This window comes from Cucurbita moschata, unplaced genomic scaffold (genome assembly GCF_002738365.1).
Source record: "Cucurbita moschata cultivar Rifu unplaced genomic scaffold, Cmos_1.0 Cmo_Scf00015, whole genome shotgun sequence".
NCBI lineage: Eukaryota > Viridiplantae > Streptophyta > Magnoliopsida > Cucurbitales > Cucurbitaceae > Cucurbita > Cucurbita moschata.
In genome coordinates this window covers 636,687-656,387 of record NW_019268531.1, presented here as the reverse complement: position 1 = coordinate 656,387, position 19,701 = coordinate 636,687, and the positions used below count along the sequence as shown (strand labels likewise).

The following is a 19,701-nucleotide window of genomic DNA, read 5'->3' as shown; positions in this document are numbered from 1 at the left end:
AAAAAAAAAAAAAAAAAAAAAAAAAAAAAAAAAAAAAAAAAAAAAAAAAAAAAAAAGAGGTAATGAATTTAGAAGGGGGTGTTGGACAAGTGTGAGCCAGTCTTCAATGTTCAGGATGAGCATGTCCGTGAAAATGTGGGAGAACACAAATGAAAGGTCTCTACTTACCTACTACGCCCTCCTTCCCATCAAATTACGTTTCTTTTTCTCTCTCTCTTTCCAACATTGTGCTTATCTTAAACTAAAGAAACATTACAAAAAAGGAAAAAAACGAAGGAAAAACTTGGATTACAATACAAAAAGACAAGACGCCTCCGTTTTCAAAAAGAGCCTCTTTTGCTTTTCCACTCTTATCTGCTCCATCTACTGCTTTGTGTCTGTATTTTCAAAGGGTTTGAATTAGAAGCAGGTATTAGTGGAGGAGGGCGGACTGGTTCTTTCTGTTCTTCCCCCCTTCTTTTTTAATCTATTTATTTTATTATATTCTTTATTCCCTTCTCTTTGTTTCTCAACACTTCTAGAAGCAACTCCCACCTTTCTTTCTCCCTTCTTCTTCTTTTTAAAAAGGGCCCTTACTATTATTATTATTGTTACAGGAACTGGGAAAAGAAGGGTTCCATTCCATTCCGTTCCGTTCCATTATAATTGCAATCTGGGTTCAACTGTTGTTCCCATTTGTGGTTATGATCCATTTCTTCCCTCCATTCCGTCATGGAATTTGACAGGCCCCTTCCCTCCATCTCCGGATTCTACTGCTGGGGTTGGGAATTCCTCACCGCTCTTCTTCTCTTCAGCCATCTCATCGTCTTCTGACTCTCTTCATCGGCTGTTTCTCTTTCTTCCTATTACAATATTGCTTTTAGCTCCCCTGTTTCTTCCCATCAATGGCACAGAGGTCCCTCCCGGCGCCCTTTCTCACCAAGACCTACCAGCTCGTCGACGATCCTGCCACCGACGACGTCGTTTCCTGGAACCAATCTGGCGCTACCTTCATCGTCTGGAAGACCGCCGATTTCGCCAGAGATTTGCTTCCCACTTATTTCAAACACAACAACTTCTCTAGCTTTGTCCGTCAGCTTAACACTTACGTAAGCCAACCCACCGCTCTCTCCAAATTTAATCATGCAATTAATTTGCTCCCTCTTTTAGTTTATCAAATACAAACAACTAATATTAGTTTTGTAATTGATTCAATTTCTTATTTACCCCTTGGATTCACACCCTTGTTGGTGTTCTTGTTCATCTTTTTTAATTTGTTTAGATGAACTATTGGTTTCTGCATTTTTACAACCACAGGATCACATGAATTTAGTCCAGGAATGATAGCGTAGAAAAGTCGTGAATTTCACACCGTCCAGATGCCTCTAGAGACTTCTTCACACATATTTTATATTGTTCAATTTTTAAAGCCACGTGTTGGATTATTCTTTGTTTTTCTCCCACTCCCACGAAATTGCCGCATGTCTTCATCCGTATACCGAATCTTTATCAATTCATTAATTTAATTAATTGATTTTGGGTTATCCCTAATCCAGGGGTTCCGGAAGATAGTACCGGACAAATGGGAATTCGCCAACGACAATTTCCGACGGGGCCACAAGGAGCTCCTATCCAAAATCCGTCGCCGAAAGACGGTCGTGATGTCGCAACCGTTGCAGACTGCTCATCCCGGTAAATTCGGCGGAGGAGGCAACCCTTCGCCGTCAAACTCCGGGGAGGATATCGGATCGACTTCGACTTCATCGCCGGATTCGAAGAATCCGGGATCGGTGGAGATGGGAACGATGGCACAATTCGCCGATCTGACTGAGGAGAACGAGAAATTAAGAAAGGACAACGAGATGCTGAATTCGGAGCTGGCACAGACGAAGAAACAGTGTGACGAGCTGGTAGTCTTTCTGACGGACTATTTGAAGGTGGCGCCGGATCAGATCAACAACATCATGAGGAATCGTGGTTCGGGCGCAGATCTGAAAGGCAAGGGTAAGATCGACGAGGAGGAGGAGGAAGATGAAGAAGAAGAAGAAGAAGAAGAAGAGGGGAGTGTAGGTAACGGCGGCGAAACTCTGAAGCTGTTTGGAGTTTGGTTGAAAGGGAAGGAGGAGAAGAAGAAGATGAAAAGGGTGAGAGAGGAGAAAATAGGGTGCAGCAACGCACCACATGCGAAAGCAATGAAGTCGGTTGAGATGCACGCGCCGTTGATGACGAGCAGCAATCTCTGCAACTGACGACGACCGAGCACAGCAACGGAAGGAGACGACGGCGTTCGTAGAATTAAACTAATAATAATAATAATATATTATATAATCTGTAGAGAGTTCAAAGGGACTAGATAACAATATCGGTTTTGATACTGATATTGATGTTGATTTTAGTAATATGTAAAAATTGTTATATTGTAGGAAGTAGAGGGAGATGCATGTAAGCAAGGGTGGATATCGTCAAAGGTACTAAGGGTATCCCATCCCATCTCTTGATTCAAAACATATTTGCAATGTTTCAACAATCCTTTCAATTATCGCCAATATTTGTCAACATATTGACACATCAAAGTGTAGTTTGATTTTTTTTATTAAAAAGAAAAAAGGAAATTGATTCAGTGTCTAGTGTGCAAGGGCAGTGAGGCCTAGACAAAGTTCGTTTCCTCACACCTGTGGTTTCCAAGCCTGTTTAAATCGCACTTGTTTCAATGAACAATGCACGACATCCGTTCCATCATCTTCTCGTCTCTTCCATGCTCTCTAAAAATGGTGCATTCATTCAAACACCCACATTTTATCGACATCGATGTCTGTCTACATTTGTATAGAAACTGACACCCAGAAAGAATTTCTATCGAGCATCAACAATATTTTAAAGCAGCAGAAAAGAGAAGAGAAGAGAATGAAATCAAATGGAAGTGGACATTCAAGGGAGCAGAGCAGAGGCCTTGGGGCAAATGAGCTGCTGATAGTCGAGACCCAAGGGGGGTCTGTCGCAAGGGTGTGGTTAAGCACTTTCGACACGACCAAGCAAGCCGCCAGGGCTTATGACAGAGATGCAATCGAGTTCCGTGGAGATAAGGCCAGGCCCACCGTGGGTCCGGTAACCCAATTTGGAAATCCAGAAATGACGGCGCTTTCACGGAAACCTGGCCAAAAACAACAACTTACAGTTTATAGGTATGCTACAATCAAAGAGAGTTTTTGAACTTGGCCATCCAGCCTTAGCTTAATAGATTTAGATGCATAAGAATCTAAGATAGAAAGACAACTTAAGAAGTAGAAAAAATGACTTCAAAATTAAGCGAAAGTTCCCACCAATTTGATCATTTGATAGCATGGCAGATATTACCTTAAAAATCAGCAATATGAGTACATCAGTCCCAATAAATAATAAACTTTCTTCTTTTTTTGAAACCGACTAAAACTTCATATCATGATAGACGACTGTCCCATGTCCCGGCACGTAACTTGGACGAATGAAATCAAATTATCCCTTTAGTCTGGAATGGCAGCCCAATCAAACTGCAGTAGCAGTCACCACCAAAGTTCATCGGCCATTCATCCATAGTGGATGGGTCTCTACAGACTGACTAATTCCAACACACTTTACTAACGGAACATGAACACAAAAACAAAAAACAAAAACAAAAAACCAACCAAAACTTTGATTTCTGGACTGAAAACAATCCGTTCAATGCAAATCCGAAATCTAGGCAAGCTCCCTTTCTAGACTCTGAGATTCCCGCTTGATGGTTGCTTGGCCACATAAATTTGCTTCATTTTTGCAGAGGAAAAGTTCTTTTCAGCTCCAGACTGGTTTCTTCCCATGAACCCTGTTCTACGGTGGGGCCATTCGCTGCCACCTGAACTATTCTTTTGAGAAGCACCACCTCTCTGATAATTGTATCCAGAAGAATGACTGTACTGCTGGGCGGGTATGCCCTTATGCTGAGGCGACTGAGATTTTAAATTGGTGCCTGCATTCAGGCTACTGTTGCTGCTACTGCAATTCTGAACAGTCTTGCCAGCATCAGTAACCGAGTTCACCGATAAGCTCTTAATGTCAACATTTGGTACTGAACCCCCAGAACTGACGCAACTCGAAGCATCAACTATTCCAAGTTCATCTGGAAGTTGGGTGACAGTTGCATCGGCTGCCACAGTATAATTACGCTTGTGGTCAGAGGCTACAGAAGGTTGTGATCCAGGAAACCTATTAACTGTAAATGAAGGGTCAGCAGATGATGCATGACTGAAATGCGAGGGAAGAATGCCCTCTGCCTGCTGCTGCAAAGGCATGGACAGCGGCACAGGCTGAACAGAGGATGCTGAAGAAGGCCAACGAGCTTGGACAGACATTTCAGGAGAGGCCTGCAAATATTAAGCAGCAAACCATCAAGAACATTTTGTAGCAGAAAAAAAGCAATTGATTAGCACAACTGCCAATCCATGCATCTACTTCATTATGTAATACCAGAAATACAGCTTAGAAACATAGATAATCTCGAACCTTACATTTCTTCCACACAAAAAATGTTCTCCCTCGTGATCTATACAATAAGAAGGCAACGAAAAGGGTAACAAAATAAACGAACTGTACCTGGAACGGAGAAACATCAAACATAGCTAATGGAGAAGCCATGGGCAGTAGAGGCGAACCAGGTGCAAGATGCTGGATTGGAGGTAAGTTGGTGGGCATGCGTTGAGCTGAAACCATATTTAAATTCTTCTGATCCCCTTCAACACCCAAAGAAGGTCCAGGGCTATGCTTCCAGTCAGGCTGTTTTCCAGATGGAATATAAGTAGCACCCATGAAACTCAAGCCAACTTGCCCGAACTGTCCAACAGGAGCAAAGTGATTGTATACAACCATGTGCGGAGGACCTTGAACTCCTGGGATACCCCCAGGACTTATGAACGGACCAGTAAAACCAGCAGGAGGCCCGTAGAATGAATCGACACCAGAATGGCACTGTTTCCAGGATCCAAGAGGGCCAGGTGCTGGTGCACTGCTTTTTTGTGTTTGAGCTTGGGTGGTGGATACTGACTCGTCATGCGGTCCAAAAGTAAAGACAGGACCTCCCAACATAGGATTGATCTCATAAAAGGGAAATTGGGAAGGTGAACCTCCGGGGAAATGTGAAAGCATCTGGCTTGAAGAATTCTGTGGACTCGGCAAAGATGGCCACAGGGAAATTGGGGGGGTCTCAACTGACAAATCTGCAGGAAGGGCTACAGTAAGAGAGTCATCCGCCCTTGTTTTGCTAGCAAATTGCTGATTACCAGCAGAGCCTGTAATACAGTAATGCAGTAATCAACAAAGTCGTATAACCAAAAGTACAAACAAAATAAAAGGTAAAACTTCTCATCGTAATTGCATCACAGCTTCCAGTACCTGCTATTATAACGTTAATATCTCCACCGCCAAAATTGTTGGTATCAGTAACTGGAACAGAGCTCGTGCCAAGCCCATTAGTGACTATCTCATCACTACTGATAGCTGCAACAGCAACGGCAGAAGCAGCTGCCTCAGCTTCAGCTTCACTATCTTCAATACGTGTACGAGATTCAGAATGATGTTTCTCTTTCTCAAAGAAAAGATGACAATCATTCTCCGCACCAGAAAGCTTGTGAGGAATTTGCATGTCTGAGTGACAGAGACCTGTGGGGCCAATCCCAAGCAAAGTGGAACAGCTATCAGGAGGAAGAACTGTTGGAGATGTGACTGCACCTGTATACATGATTTTTAAAAAAAAATTAGAATTAATGAAAGTAAACTCCTAAAATCAGTACCTCCGATACTCACCAAACTGAATTTTCTCCCCCGCAAGCAGAGAACTGATTGGATTAGCAGCAGAAGAAAATGATCTATCTATTGCTAAGATAGATGAGGATGGCACATTAGGATCACCAGCTAAGCTAGAATGATCTCCTACCGGAGGATGTAAATCAAACTGCGCAGGCTTCATAGCCTCATCAAGTTGGGTCTGTGTCAGGGCCATAACCTGCCAATGAATCTAATCAGTTTAAAATTATATCAGATATTACAACATATAAACAAGTAAAAGCACATTAGAAGTACAACTCTAAGTAGCAAGTACAGTCAACTTGAACTTAGATAAAGGTTCAACACTTCTTGCGCTCAAATTGAAATAAACATGAAGCATCGATAGAATAGAGGTCTTCTAACATAGTAACAACAATATTAAAATTGCCTATAGATCCACAAAAGTAAGCAATGAACAAATATCGGTAGACAAGGTCAATATCAAAATCCCATATTTACATCCAGAAATATATGCAATTTACAACAATAAAACTCAACCAAGGTCTCCGTTTCCACCCCGGTACCTGTTGGTTTATACGTGAATTGCCCCAGGAAGGAAAAGATGATGTAACATTATCCAAAATATCATTCTTCTTATCAAACATCAAGCTTGACTCGAGATTTCTTCCATCACTAGTTGCCAAGGCAGGGCCACTCGTCTGGATAGACCTGTAAAATAATATAAAATATTTGTTCAGATCTGAAAGATGACAATGCATGAAAGTTCTTTCATAATGAATACCAACCTAGCAGTATGTGATCGCTCGGTCTGGGAATCAGATTTCAGAGCAGGAGTCCCAATTGGGGCCAATGGTTGAGAGACTATTGAGGAACTAAGTGCACTTGACACCACAATATTTCCCGAACCACGTCCTCCTCCATCAGCAGCAACAAAATCAGATCGAGTTCTCTTCACTGTTTCTGCGACCTTGGCAGCATAAACTTTGCTTGAATTGACAGAGGACAATGCAATTTTCGAAGTAGATCGACTTTTTCGTGGGATCTAAAGAAGTACTCATCAAATTTATTAAATTTTAAACTTGTAATAACAAAAATAAATAAAAAGGAAAGGAGAACGTATAAACCTTTGAATTGTGGGACTTTGCCTTTATCTCTTTCTCTCTTTGTTCACGCCTATCATTCAGCATCTGCCTTTTAGATCGTACCTCAATGAAATCATCCTCATCACTGGGAGCTTCTATGCCAGGTTGCTCAAATACACGTATGATGCCACTCTGCATGGGGGCATCAACATCCTCCCCAGAACAAATATTCTTTCTGAAGTTACTTTCCCCATAATATTGGCTTCCCTGGCTCTTGCCCAAATACTCTTTCTTCACTCCCTTTTCAGACCTATTGCCAGCATCAAGCTCAAGAGAAGTACTTGCCCCAGAGCTTAATCCTTCAGGCTCTAAGGCTCTTTTTGATGGCTTATTAGATACAAAGACCTTCCTAGTCCCATTTCTGGCAGAATTGACAGCAGTTCTTCCACTAACAGTTGGCTTATCGTCTACCTCTACATGGTTAGAAGAAACTTGACTACTAGACAACTTTTTATCCACAGTTTCCCGAACACGAAACTCAGTACGTGGAATATTGCGCCTAGGCCGCCTCTGGAATCCACCAGTATCTAAGCGAGTAGATTCGGAACCTGGGAATGGCAATCTAGATCCAGAATTTTTTACTGTAAAGACATATTTTTTCCCTCTTCCACCAGGAAACTGACCACGAGCTTTTAACCCGCTCAAACCTTTATCTCTTGATACAGAATCAAGTGATCCCATCCCATCCTGAGCTCGACCTTCAGATTCTTTCCCCCTTGATACCACATAATGATTGTCTGAAGTTGAAACATGGTGTCTTTGATGTTCTGCTTGAAACCCTGGTTCAGATCTGGAATTGCTCTCATCAATGCAAGAACCTGCAGTTTGATACTGCTGAGCCATAACTTGGCTTTCTATGCTTTCAGTTAATGGTAATGACTTTGACTCCCCTGATGAGTTCACATTCAAAGATCTTGACACAAGGCCTTGTTGATTATCCATCAAAAGAGGCAACACATCATTTTTCCGAGAATTATGAGCACAGGTTTCCTGAGAAGTTTGAATGGGCAGAGCATCTCCTGGGTTCTTATTTAAAGGAAAACCAGTTTGAACAGCGGGTGGAACAAATGTCAGTGGTTGAGGAGCCAAAGGCAGTACACCTTGGGAGACAGAAGAGGTATACCTTAGCTGCCCAAACTGGAATAGAGGGGGCTGTGATGAATGCATGTGAGTCATAGATGGGGTCATCTGAGGATGCAAATGAAGAGGCATCTGTATAGAACCTATCTGTATGGCTGGTACAGGAGATGGAATGAGAGAAGGACCTGAGAATAACCCAAACTGAAGCTTAACAGGAGGCTCAGCTTGACCTGAACCGGCAGCATTTGGCACAATAACTTGACCAGATGAAGATTGTGAGGCCGTTGAAACTGAAGATGAGATTGGCTGCTGAACAGACACACTAGATCTGCAAGAAGAATTTCCTTGCTCGTTAATTTCAGGTTCTGGCAATGCTTGGGCAGTTTCAGATTGCATAACTAAGTCCTGCATCTCCTCAGGGTCGATCCTTATTTGAGAGGAAGCATCCTCGTATTGACAGACTTTACCATCAACTTGCAATCCTTCAGAAGACCCCTGCTCTTCCCTGATGCAGTTTGAAACTTCTGGTGCGACAAACATATTTTCCTCATTTCCTAAAATTCTTTCAAACTCGTCATTCGGCATCCCCACTTCAACACCTTCGTTAAAACCTAATACCAAGTTATCTAACATATGGGGTGACCCTTTATCATCTAAATGCAAATCATCAAAATTCTGTGCAAGGTCAATGTTCTCGTCCTCTCCTTCATGGACCTCGTCTTCTTCTCGATACCCATCATCATCTTCATCATATTCTTCCTGTTCCTGCACATGTTCATCTACAACACCCCATTCATCTTCATCGCCTGTAGATGCCCTGGTAGAGGTAATCATGATCTCTTTACCAGCCTTGGCAGGTACAGCAGATTCATTGTCTTCTATTGACAGCGTGCCTTCTCTGCTAGCGGATAAAACAGGAGAATCTCCAGAATCATCCAAGTCCTCATGAGATAAATGAGTTGGAGAGGTTGGGGGGCTAAATACAGAAAGGGTTGACTGTGAGTCGCACCGCAGTGTTGTGTTGCCATCTGGTTTCTGCTCCTCATTCTCACCATTCTCTAAATTAACATCAATTATCTCAGGAAGTGTACGATTTTCATGATGAATATACCTTGTCTGAGCAGTAGAAACATTCCTGGCCAGATGATCGTATTGTATCTCACTTTCTGCAATATCCCGGGTAACAGATGTGAATTCACCCCTCACAGAAGATTTCTGTATGGAAGCTACAGATGGAGGAGGAAGAACACGAGGTTGCCTCTGGGAATAGCGTGACCTTCCAACAGAATAGGACCCATCAGCCTCAGAAATTGGATTTACTCGTTCAGGATAAGGAAAATAGAAGTTGTTGCGACCACCCTCCTGCCTCCATCCATGATCACCAAAATTCTCAACATTATCCTGAAATTCAGAGTCGAACTCTTGGCTCCTGTTATACTGATCACCACCCCCAGAAAGGTTAGGTCTCTGCCCTCTTAGCTGAGAATAATCATCAGATTGTGGTTCTGTCATGCCTCTTCTATTATATATTCTAGAAGTTGCAAGTCCAGCTCCCCCATAAAACTCTTTCCTAGAAGATACACGCCCACCAGTTGTTGCCTCCCGCCTTGGACCAGTGTAGCCAGTACTCTGATCCTGTAGAACAAATTGAGAGCCACTTCCTCTGTCATAAAAATCTCTTCTCCATGAATTAACAGACTTGCCTCTGTCAACGAAGGAAGGAGAACCATCTCTAGAAACTTGAGTTCTAAGGCCCACCTCAGAGGGCCTATTTATGCTAGATGACTCAGAAGAAGCTGATGTAGTGATTCGCTCCACCATCTTTTCACCATCTTCCCAATCAACAGTGTCCGCCAACCTGGAAGCATCTTTTACAACACTGGAAATCTTCTTTTCAGGAATATCTGAAGTCAAAGTGCTTGATTTCACAGCTTCAGCCTGCCTCTTGGCCATTCTTTCCTCTAATTCTAAAAGCTTCAGTTTAGCAGCCTGCTTTCTTCTCTCTTCCTCCACAAATATTCTTTGTTTTTCTTCCTCTCTAGCAATCCGAAGTTCTTCAGCTTTTTGTATAGCCTCCAGTCTCTCTTGCTCAGCTCTCCATGCTGCTTCCCTGGCTATTTCTTCAGCTCTCCTCTGCCTTTCTTCCTGTTCCCTTGCAAGCCTCTGTCTCTCTTCCTCTTCTCTCCTAGCTAGTTCCAAAGCTCTTTCTTGCTCCTCAATAATTCGCTGTCGTTCCTGCTCTTGAATCTGTTGAACTCTCTCAAGTTCGGCCTCAAACGAATCCCTAACAGGGTCATGAAAATCAGTTTGCTTAATCACATCCTTCTTCCTCTTAACCACCCCAACAAGACCACCAGTATAAGGATCTCGTCCATCAAAACTAGAGCCTCCAAAATCTTTCATAAAAGGATCTTCCATGTAAGGTTTCTCAATCTTGGCAAATGAGCGTCTATCCCTGCCAAAATTCAGCAACAGATCATCGGCAGGAATTCGTTTCAAACCTGGAGAGTATGACGAGTTTGAAACTGAAGTATTGTGTGTTTGACCCCTGAACTTATTGTGCTGCTCACTACCATGCTTGTCTTTCACAGTCCAATCTGGGTCCTGGGAGTTATAAGATTCTGACGCACTGTTCCAGGTTTGCCGCCCAAATCCAGTATCCCGCCTCCCAACTTTAGGAGCATGTTCTCGAAACTGTGAAACATGCATGTTATCAGCATTTGTTTCTCGATCAATGCTAGTGGGCCTTCCTGCAATATCATTTCTATCATTACCACTGTCTGAACCAAATCTATCTTTTGGTATAGGATTGTTTTTCTGGAAGTTTCCTTCCCAGCCTTCCCTACTAGGCGTTCTTGTGTCCCGACCATAAGGGTCCACTTTATGAATATCACTGGAATGAAACTTCCCAGATTCATCATCCCGTGGATGCCATCTCTGAGAAAAATTATGAATGGGCTTGTGGGGAAGAGAACTAACCCAAGGCATATCGAAGTCCCTCTCCCAATAAGCCTCACTCTTCGGATGCCCATGATCCCTTACCCTGTCAATCAAACCATGGCTTGTATCACGTTCATCATCAGCCCAGTCTGATCTAGGATTCATCGAGACTAGTGGTAAAGGGCCTGGGAAAATATCTTCCTGCTTCCGAGATAATTCTGGTGATTGAAAACTCCCGGAACTAAAAGAGTTGCCATTTTTTGCATTTTCACTGGGAATACTTTTCTTTGATGACTGAAATTTTGAGCGGGCATCTATACTAGAACTTAAATGAGAAGTATCCCTCTGTTCTTCATATGAAACTTCAGCCGCATGCTTCAATTTAGAACTCAAACCATCTCTCTGTTTCTGAGAAGGTGCAGCAGCAGAAGGTAAAGTTGCTTGCAAGGATGGGAAATCCTCACCTCTCAAAACGGGGGCTTTTTCAACTGCAGTATGCACCTGAGATGAAGCAGAAGTAGACACAACTGGCCCTGCCGTACTAGCACGAGCAGAAGGAGGCATATACACACTACTCCCACCATTCACCCCATCAACACTTCGCAAAGAAGGATCAATTTTATCAACTATATTACCACTGAGCCCTTCTTTCTCTGGCAGATCGTTGGTGTGCGGCTTTGTCCAACCCAAACCAGCTGAAGTTGGCCTCTGTCTGTTTCCCAAAACCCCTCCACCAGTTTGCCCAGCACCAGAACCCAAAGAATCTAGTCTCTCATGTTCTTTTCGCAATGAAGGGAGATTCAAGGGGGGTGGAACAGAAAGCTTCGGCCCAGGTTTCTGGGAACTGCGGGGCCTCGACAGGACCACCATTCCTCCGCCGGCCCCATGACTACCAGGTCGCGTTCGATTTGATCCATATGAATTTGAATGAGATGAATGATGATGATGAGCCTGTCCATACGATTTGTTGAGATTCACGGATACAAACTTGGCCCCGACGCCAGGATTAGCCATCGCAGGGGGCACCCCAGAACTCTAATCCGCTTGGCGGATCCCGATTCCTGCCAAAGCATCAAAAGCCTAACTTAGCAACTCAAAGATCCCCCTTTTGGCAGATCTTAAAGCAGATAATCGATCACAGATTTAAAGAAGACTAATAAAAAAAAAAACAATGGTAATGTTACGCCCAATGGACTCTCCCCCTCCCTGATGAATAAAAATAAAACAGAGATTAGTACGGATTACAGATTCAGAAGGCTCACTAACAACCGATCTAATAAACCAATCAAATGAATAAGAGCGCCAGAAGTTGCCGCCCTGCTATTAGGGTTTCACTAAAATCTATCGTAATACCAAAGGGGAGAGGAGGAGGAGAATCTACCCAAAGAAAGAGGGAGATAGTAGAGGGAAGAACTTACCTCCAATAGTCTGTAATTTTGAGAGATTAACGTGCGCCGTGGAGAAGACGTCTACAGTGAGATGAAAGAAAACCTACTCTAACCCGGAGGAGGAGGAGGAGGATGGGGGTGGAGAACAGAAAAGAGGGAGAAAGCAACGAATAGGCAAAACCACGAAAACAAAATAATCAATTACTTTTTCTTTTCTTTCTGCGTCGGCCCTTTGTTTTATATCAATTATCACTTTCGCCCCTCAATTCCTTCAAAATTTAATTCCTTCAACTTTTAAGATTTTCATTTACATGACTTCATATTTTCTTCACAATCATCCCCCTTTCTTTTTCTATCTCATTTTGTTATGCCAATCTTCTATTTTCTTACACAAACAAATAATAATAATAATAATAATAATCCAACCTTCTAGTGTTTTAAAAGAAAACCTCTCCTGACCATTTTATCTCTCTATTTTGTTAAACCCTTTTCTTTAAAAATATAAATAATAAATAAATAACGTGACGATAATGTTTTATTTTTCCAAAAATTGAGGGGGAAATAAAAATTAACAACAAATTTAGTGTTTTTAAAGATCAAACTGGCCAATATATCGCTATACGGTTGAAGCCAACAAAAATAAATCTAAATTTTATTGTACCTTCCAAAATTTTTAATTTACTTTCTAAATTTTCATGTACCAGATAACAAAATCATAAAATTTGTATGATAAAGGATTATTTAATTTTAAATATATGATGTTTTAACCCAATTAAACATTTATTTCAATAAATAATAATCTATTCTTATTATAATTTCTTTTAGTTGTGTGTTATGCCCACCATCCCCTCTCCAACATCAAAATTTAGCCATATCGTAGATAAATAGCATTATTCTCCGATTCACTTATTAGGTCCATAATTTAGATGAAACATTTTATTTAAAAAAGAGACGAAAATATATTTTTTTTATAGCTTACCTATTAATTAGTTTTAGAACTTTAAATATATTTAGTGATTTTTATTTTAATTGATAAAATATGTGAGATTATGAATTCAAATATATAAACTTTTTTAAAAAAGTTAAGATTGAGAGTCCATCGACCAATTAGTTCTTAAGCTTTTAATTTTAGGCTGATATATTGCCCTTTTTAATAGCTAACCAATCATGTAAATTTGAAATTTATATTTAATAGGAGGCTAATTATTCAATTTTCAATTTAATCGTTTGGTTGTCTATATAGCCTTGAATTTTGTACACGTCATTATAACTTGTTTATCAAGGTACCGTGTGGATTCAAACTTTCACTCCTACACCAATTAAATTAATATTTAAATAATTAACTAAATTAGCATATTCAATATTTTTTTTTTATTTGAAATTTTTTAAAATTTATATTCGACATGTATTCTTTCAATTTTTATGTTTAATATGTCTATAGAATTTAAAAAATAATTACAAATAATTTACTAAACAACCCGATCAATAATATTAGCATGAGGTATGTTTGAGTTGAATATTAAGGAATTCAAATCATTCTTTTTAATTGTTAAACATTTAAAAAGTTAGTTTAAAATGATTAAGTGATCGCATATTTCTCCTATGCCAGAAGAACTATTGTTTAAGCATCGTGCAAGCCAGAAAGTCCCAAAATAACATTCTCATTTCAATTATGCTTAACAATAGCTTTAACTTTGACATGATAAACTTTGAAGACTTACAATTTTATTGGTTTAATTTATTTATTCAAACAAAATTATATTAATTATTATATTTATCTATTTATTTTGAATTTCATTCCGGCTTGTTTAAAATTTGTTGTGTATATACTTTCAGTATATTTTTAAATGTAGGGGATAAATTATGAAATACATTCTTTATTTTTTGAAATGGGAACGTCAAGCTTAATCCACTAAAACATTAGTCCATTAGAACATCAAGATATAGAAAAATTAAGATAAATGACATCACGATTTATTAATTATTGGACGACTACCACGGGCAAAAGGAAACAAATTAAAAAGTTTTACTTTAAATTAAATTAAACTATATATTATACAATTTAAATAGAGTTTACTTTTATATGTTAGTGGAAACATACATTAATGGAAAACATATTGAGTTAGTCGCGAAGATGTGTTCATTGTGAATATTTTGATATATAATATAAAGTGAAATAACAGTGAATGCTTATATTTCTATTTATAAAATAATGGAGGACATGAAAATAAAAATAAAAATAATATACCCTCAAGCTTGGAAATCCCAGATTCTTGCGAAAAGCGAAGCGCGCGAGGTGTGTATTCAGGAAAGAAAGACTTCAGCCCTCAAAGCTTGGAAGCAGTTTGGCGAGAGCGCTGAGCTGCCCGCAGCGACCATGGCAATTGATGCAATCGAAAACCCCTCGCCTCCCTCTCGCCCATCTTTCCATTTCAGGTACTGGTATAGCTTCCTCCATCCTTTGTATTATGCTAATTCGTGTTTCTATATTCATCGATCCTCGTTTTGTTTCACTTTCTCAGCCTGCCCATTTTTATGTTGCCGTTGACAGGCTCTAGTTTAAGATGGTCGCCTTCTCTCTATCTATGCTCATACACATTTCTGGGATTCCACTGTAATGTTTGTTTGATATTTTTGTAGACTTGTACTTTGTTTGGCAGGAAACGTTGGTGGGTTTGTTGGACGCGGCCGGTCGCCGTCTGTCCTTGCGGATGATCGTGTTCTGCAGTTCTCGCGACGAGATCGACGCTATCTGCTCCTCCGTCTCCAACCTCCAATACATCTCTTTGGCCTCTTTGGTATGTTTATTTTTGCTCAATAAAAGCCCTTCCAAGTGAAATTCGGGAAATTGGTCTAGAAATGCCCAAGCCCGAGCCTGATGGATGCATTCTTTTGTGCCACTTAACGAATAATTTAATCTCGGAGTTACGACTTGCCTGAATTGATCTTCAATGTATGAATTGTCAATATCATAGGACGCTCGGATCAGGAGTCATGACATTATCTTGAACAGGATCAACTCTTTGGGCTGTATTGTTCATCCGGGTCCTAGTTCTATGGATGAGATGCTTTGATTGGTAGAGTGCTATCAATATAATGGCAATCTCTTACATTAATACGCTTGACCTTATTTTATTGTATTTCAGTTGATAGAGGAAACCAACTGGTGAAACTAACCATTACGGATGGTAATTGTGCCATGTGGATTCAATATCTCAATTCTGGGCAATCGCTCACATTAACTCTGGGCAAGTGTTGATTGAATATCAATTGACTGGATGACAAGGTCACCCTATGCAATTTATTGTTTTCAGTATCCTCCATCTTACAGTTTTTGAATACTGCTATATCGTTTTGACCCTGTGTGGGTCAGTTGTTTTCTGTCATTTGTTCACTTACTTTTACTTTATGGTTAATACGGTCTTAGGAACAAGTTTGTGTAAACTTATTCGTGCAAGGGAAAATTACCCCTTTTCATTTAAATCTTACACTGAGTACATTTTGTCTTCTTCCTTCTTCTTGTCAATACGTTACTCATGTTGGCATACATATGGGGTAGCAACCATGCTTTGAATGGATAAGACTTACTTTTTGACTTATATTGATGCAGTGTATTTATTGCTTGTCATCTTCAGTACAGTGACCTTGCTGAAGCAGACCGAGCACTGATTTTAGAGAAATTTCAGAAAACAACATGAAGGTGGAGCCAAAAGTTCAGATCTCTATTAGAAGACAAATGTGAGGTTGAGAAAGTAGGAGAAAATCTCACATGATTGCAGTAACAGACGCCTGCCTTCCACTTCTGGCTTCTGTGGAGTCACCTCTTTCTGCCCATGTTTTGATAAATTATGACCTACCAAAAAAAAAAAAAAAAAAAAAAAAAAAAAAAAAAAAAAAAAAAAAAAAAAAAAAAAAAAAAATTGATATTGTCCGCTTTGACTTGTTATGTATAGTCGTCAGGTTCACGGTTTGAAAACGCGTGTGCTAGGAAGAAGTTTCCACACCCTTATAAGGAATGTTTCATTCCGCTCTATCACCGATGTGGGATTTCACAATCCAACCTCCTTGGGGGCCAGTGTTCTCGCTGGCACACCGCCCGGTGTTTTGCTTTGATACCATTTGTATCAGCCCAAACTTGCCGATAGTAGATATTGTCTATTTTGGCTCGTTATGTATCACCGTCAGATTCACGGTAAAATGCATTTGCTAGAGAGAGGTTTCCACACCCTTATAAAAAGAGTGTTTCGTTCCCATCTCCAACCGATGTGAGATCTTCTAGAAGGTGTAGTTTTCAGACTACGGGATCCTGAGCTGATAATTTGTAAAAATGTGCCTCGGACTATATCAATGGGTAAGACGCCTGCCTTCCTCTTCCTGTTAGTTGAGATGTGGTACTGATCATTCTTTAAGCAAACTCCTAAAACTAGACATTTGAAAAGTTGTCTGAAGTGAATTCGTAAGCAGATTTTGATTATTGTGACAAATTCATAGTTTCTAAACTTCATGTCATTTTTATGGCAGGAAACGTATACGAGGCGCATGACGATCTGCTCAACCTCAGGTTATTCTTTTATACTGCGAAGGATTATAATATAAGTTGCGCAGTTTAGGTTTCTTCATACACAAGAGTTGCTTCCTTAGCGATTCTACGTAGATGGGATCTTAATCAACATGGTTGTTGGGGGTGAAGTGGTAACTCTCGAAAGCATTGAAGGAAGTAGTGGGCTTGTTATTGCTGCTGCCCGTTAATGTAAGTGTTTTACTACTTTCTTTCATCTTCATGCGCTTTGATGGATATAAGTTTTGCCAAGGAAACCAGTCCCAAATAATTATTCCTGAATTTTAGGTGGCCTTTTTCCTATAAAACAAAAAAGTCGCATCGTAGTGTCGCTTCTTTGTTTTATCTACAATTGCTGAACTTGGAAAGAGACCGTGTTGCAGATTTCTGAAATTTTGTGAGGATGTCTGCTATGAAGATGAACATCTTCTGAGGACAACGCAGAAGGTTTTCCTGTCGTACCATCTTTTAGCCCATAACACTGGATTACAATGGCCGGGAAATACGTTATCCTGTGCTTGATAAGGTGTTTAGCTACCAATTTAGCATTTCAACTATGAAGTATGTTGGTTGATTTGTACCTAGGAGAGAGCTTTCCAGTTTAGTCTAGTAAACAGGGGCTATTGCCATATGAATGGAATGCTGAGATATGTGGTGTTTTATGATTTTGGGTTATTTTTCTTTCCTGATAAAAATTTACCAAAAGGGTAACCTTGATTCGTATAAGACAACTAGTTTTAAAATATAATATCTACGAAAAGGTTAATTTTGAATCTCGAAAAATTTGAAGATCAGTACCAATGTTAATGTATATTTTTTATTTGAATTAACTCCGTAGGTCAGCTTTAGTTAAGTCACCTTCACAGTTTCTAAAGATTCGTGGGTTATCTAATAGAATAAAACTATAGTTTAATTTCAATTATCTAGTACAAAGTTAAATAAGTTAAATGTAGGTAGATGAAATAATGCGCATTCCCATTGAGTTTTACGATGCTAATGTTGTACTAAGCTGTATCTTCACTCAATTAGTCTCTCTAATAAACCCTAAATTATAGGGAGATGGTCTTTTTTTATGGGTTGGAAACAAAAATCATCCCACAAACATAAAAAGAAGAGACAAAATTTGCTAGATTATGTAATGTGCCTTGTGTAGACCAGTTGTAATATGTTGACCCGATCTCCACGTCGCCCCTCAGTATTAATGGCAATAACACAGTCTCTTAAGCCTTAACCCATGTGAGTGACAACCGAGAACCGACAACCATATGTCGTCTACCACCATTTTTTTGGTAAAAAGATCATTAAAATCTCTGTCACATGCTTAACACGCTATAAGCTAGAGAATGCTACATGCTTTACTGGGGAAACTCTTAATTAATTGTAACAAATAAATAATCAAGGCTAATATAGAAATCCGTGGCCTTTATATGAAAAAAAGCAGGGCTTATTTCAGTGAGCTGCTGATTTGTTTAGTCGAAAGAGAAGCCAAGTAGGGGGCTGCCTGGTTAATTAAATGTGATTTGTATTAAAAAGAAAGCAATGTCCTTCCACATGGTCCATTGGCATGGCCAGCTCATTCTCTGTTATTTCAACCTGCCAGTCAAAATCTCATATCCAGCTACCTCATTAGATTCTCTCTTTAATGTTGTTTTTAATTTTGCTGCGGCATAAACAAGTTAGATAAATAAAAGAAAGTAAGGTGAATAGTGGATGTGGTTGGATCCAGCGATGGGCGACGTATAAATACAAGAAGAGAACGCAGGCTGCAAGCATGCATGTTATCTCCCCTGCCCTTCCTGATCTCTCTGTGAGAGTACCAAATGGCTTGCTTGGACTCGTACAAGAGCCCAGATCAGAAGGGACACTACCCGCCGATGAGCCCAAGATTGTCCTTTTCCAATGACTTCGTCGAATCCCATCACTCCACCAACACCAACACCAACACCCATATCAGTCAACATCAAAACATCCCTCCAAATATTTCGGCCTCCGACGACTTCGAATTCTCTGCACTCACCAATCCCAGTAATCACACAATGACCGCCGCCGACGAGCTCTTCTTCAAGGGGAAATTGTTGCCCACTCTCAGAGATGAGCTTCTCCTTCACGACGACGACGACGACGCTATTGTAGTGCCGTCGTTCGTGCCCCCGAAAGGCCTACCAAAATGGAAAGAGTTTCTCAGCCTCAAGAGATCGGTTGTTGATGGGCGCTGCACGGGCACGGGCACCCACAACGACAACAATCAAGGCAAAATGCCCAAGTTGGCCCTCCATGATAAGTCATCGCATGTTGACATGACTTCGTAGATCGATCAGAAACTCAACTAGAACTGTGCGCCTTTTTCTTTTTGTTGTTTATGGTTCTTATGATGGCGTTGGTATATCAGCTGGGCTGTTTCTGTACAAATTTGTTGAATGTTTGTTTGCAATTAATTCTGTGTTGCTTGCTCCATTCTCTCTAACATCATCATGCATGCGTTCGATGTCTTTAGCGTTCTTGGCCCAGATTCGTTATTTTACTGGATGAATGCCTGTGTGTGGCGCTTTGTTTCTTCCATCCCCTACTCACTTGAAGGAAAATATTTGGATCTACTTCTGGATCGGGTCAGACATTCATAGTTCTAGCTATTCTCCTTTGAACTACAAAATTTTAATGAATTTGTTCACCTTGTACAGTTTGAAATCTCATTCTCTAAAGAAAAACTTCAACATTATTAATTACAAATTATCAATTTTTTTTTTTAAATTGACCATTAAATTCTGTTGTTTGAACACTTGAAATTTTTATGTATGAAGTTTTTTTTTTTTTTTTTTTTTTT

The 19,701-nt window shown here is 40.1% G+C and overlaps 4 protein-coding genes and 1 long non-coding RNA gene across 8 annotated transcripts; 4 read left to right on the top strand and 1 right to left on the bottom strand.

The window, feature by feature from the left end:
* Positions 1-393: 393 nt before the first annotated feature.
* LOC111453247 (heat shock factor protein HSF24-like) lies at positions 394-2,599 on the top strand. 2 transcript variants are annotated; one of them, XM_023094278.1, is made up of 3 exons: positions 394-409; positions 597-1,088; positions 1,536-2,599. In XM_023094278.1, the coding sequence occupies exons 2-3, from the start codon at positions 885-887 to the stop codon at positions 2,226-2,228; spliced, it is 897 nt and encodes a 298-aa protein (XP_022950046.1). In that variant the 5' UTR covers positions 394-409; positions 597-884; the 3' UTR covers positions 2,229-2,599. The 2 variants fall into 2 exon arrangements, with proteins under 2 accessions (XP_022950046.1, XP_022950044.1); XM_023094276.1 differs by lacking the exon at positions 394-409 and having other exon boundaries at positions 481-1,088.
* A 188-nt stretch (positions 2,600-2,787) lies between these two features.
* On the top strand, positions 2,788-3,189 carry LOC111453453 (ethylene-responsive transcription factor ERF071-like). Its single transcript, XM_023094574.1, has one exon. It carries the CDS (start codon positions 2,788-2,790, stop codon positions 3,187-3,189), a length of 402 nt encoding a protein of 133 aa, XP_022950342.1.
* A 76-nt stretch (positions 3,190-3,265) lies between these two features.
* On the bottom strand, positions 3,266-12,526 carry LOC111453246. Of its 3 annotated transcripts, XM_023094275.1 has the most exons (9): positions 12,353-12,526; positions 12,117-12,140; positions 6,897-11,995; positions 6,558-6,814; positions 6,336-6,480; positions 5,791-5,989; positions 5,380-5,715; positions 4,585-5,276; positions 3,266-4,355 (listed from the first exon to the last, which is right to left on the bottom strand). In XM_023094275.1, the coding sequence occupies exons 3-9, from the start codon at positions 11,946-11,948 to the stop codon at positions 3,711-3,713; spliced, it is 7,326 nt and encodes a 2,441-aa protein (XP_022950043.1). In that variant the 5' UTR covers positions 11,949-11,995; positions 12,117-12,140; positions 12,353-12,526; the 3' UTR covers positions 3,266-3,710. The 3 variants fall into 3 exon arrangements, with proteins under 3 accessions (XP_022950043.1, XP_022950041.1, XP_022950042.1); XM_023094273.1 differs by lacking the exon at positions 12,117-12,140; XM_023094274.1 differs by lacking the exons at positions 12,117-12,140; positions 12,353-12,526 and having other exon boundaries at positions 6,897-12,110.
* A 3,909-nt stretch (positions 12,527-16,435) lies between these two features.
* LOC111453249 lies at positions 16,436-17,545 on the top strand. Its single transcript, XR_002712240.1, has 2 exons — positions 16,436-16,673; positions 16,844-17,545. It is a non-coding gene; the product is annotated as an uncharacterized LOC111453249 (long non-coding RNA).
* Positions 17,546-18,700: 1,155 nt separating this feature from the next.
* On the top strand, positions 18,701-19,189 carry LOC111453452. Its single transcript, XM_023094573.1, has one exon. The coding sequence runs from the start codon at positions 18,701-18,703 to the stop codon at positions 19,187-19,189; it is 489 nt and encodes a 162-aa protein (XP_022950341.1).
* The last annotated feature ends 512 nt before the right edge of the window (positions 19,190-19,701 follow it).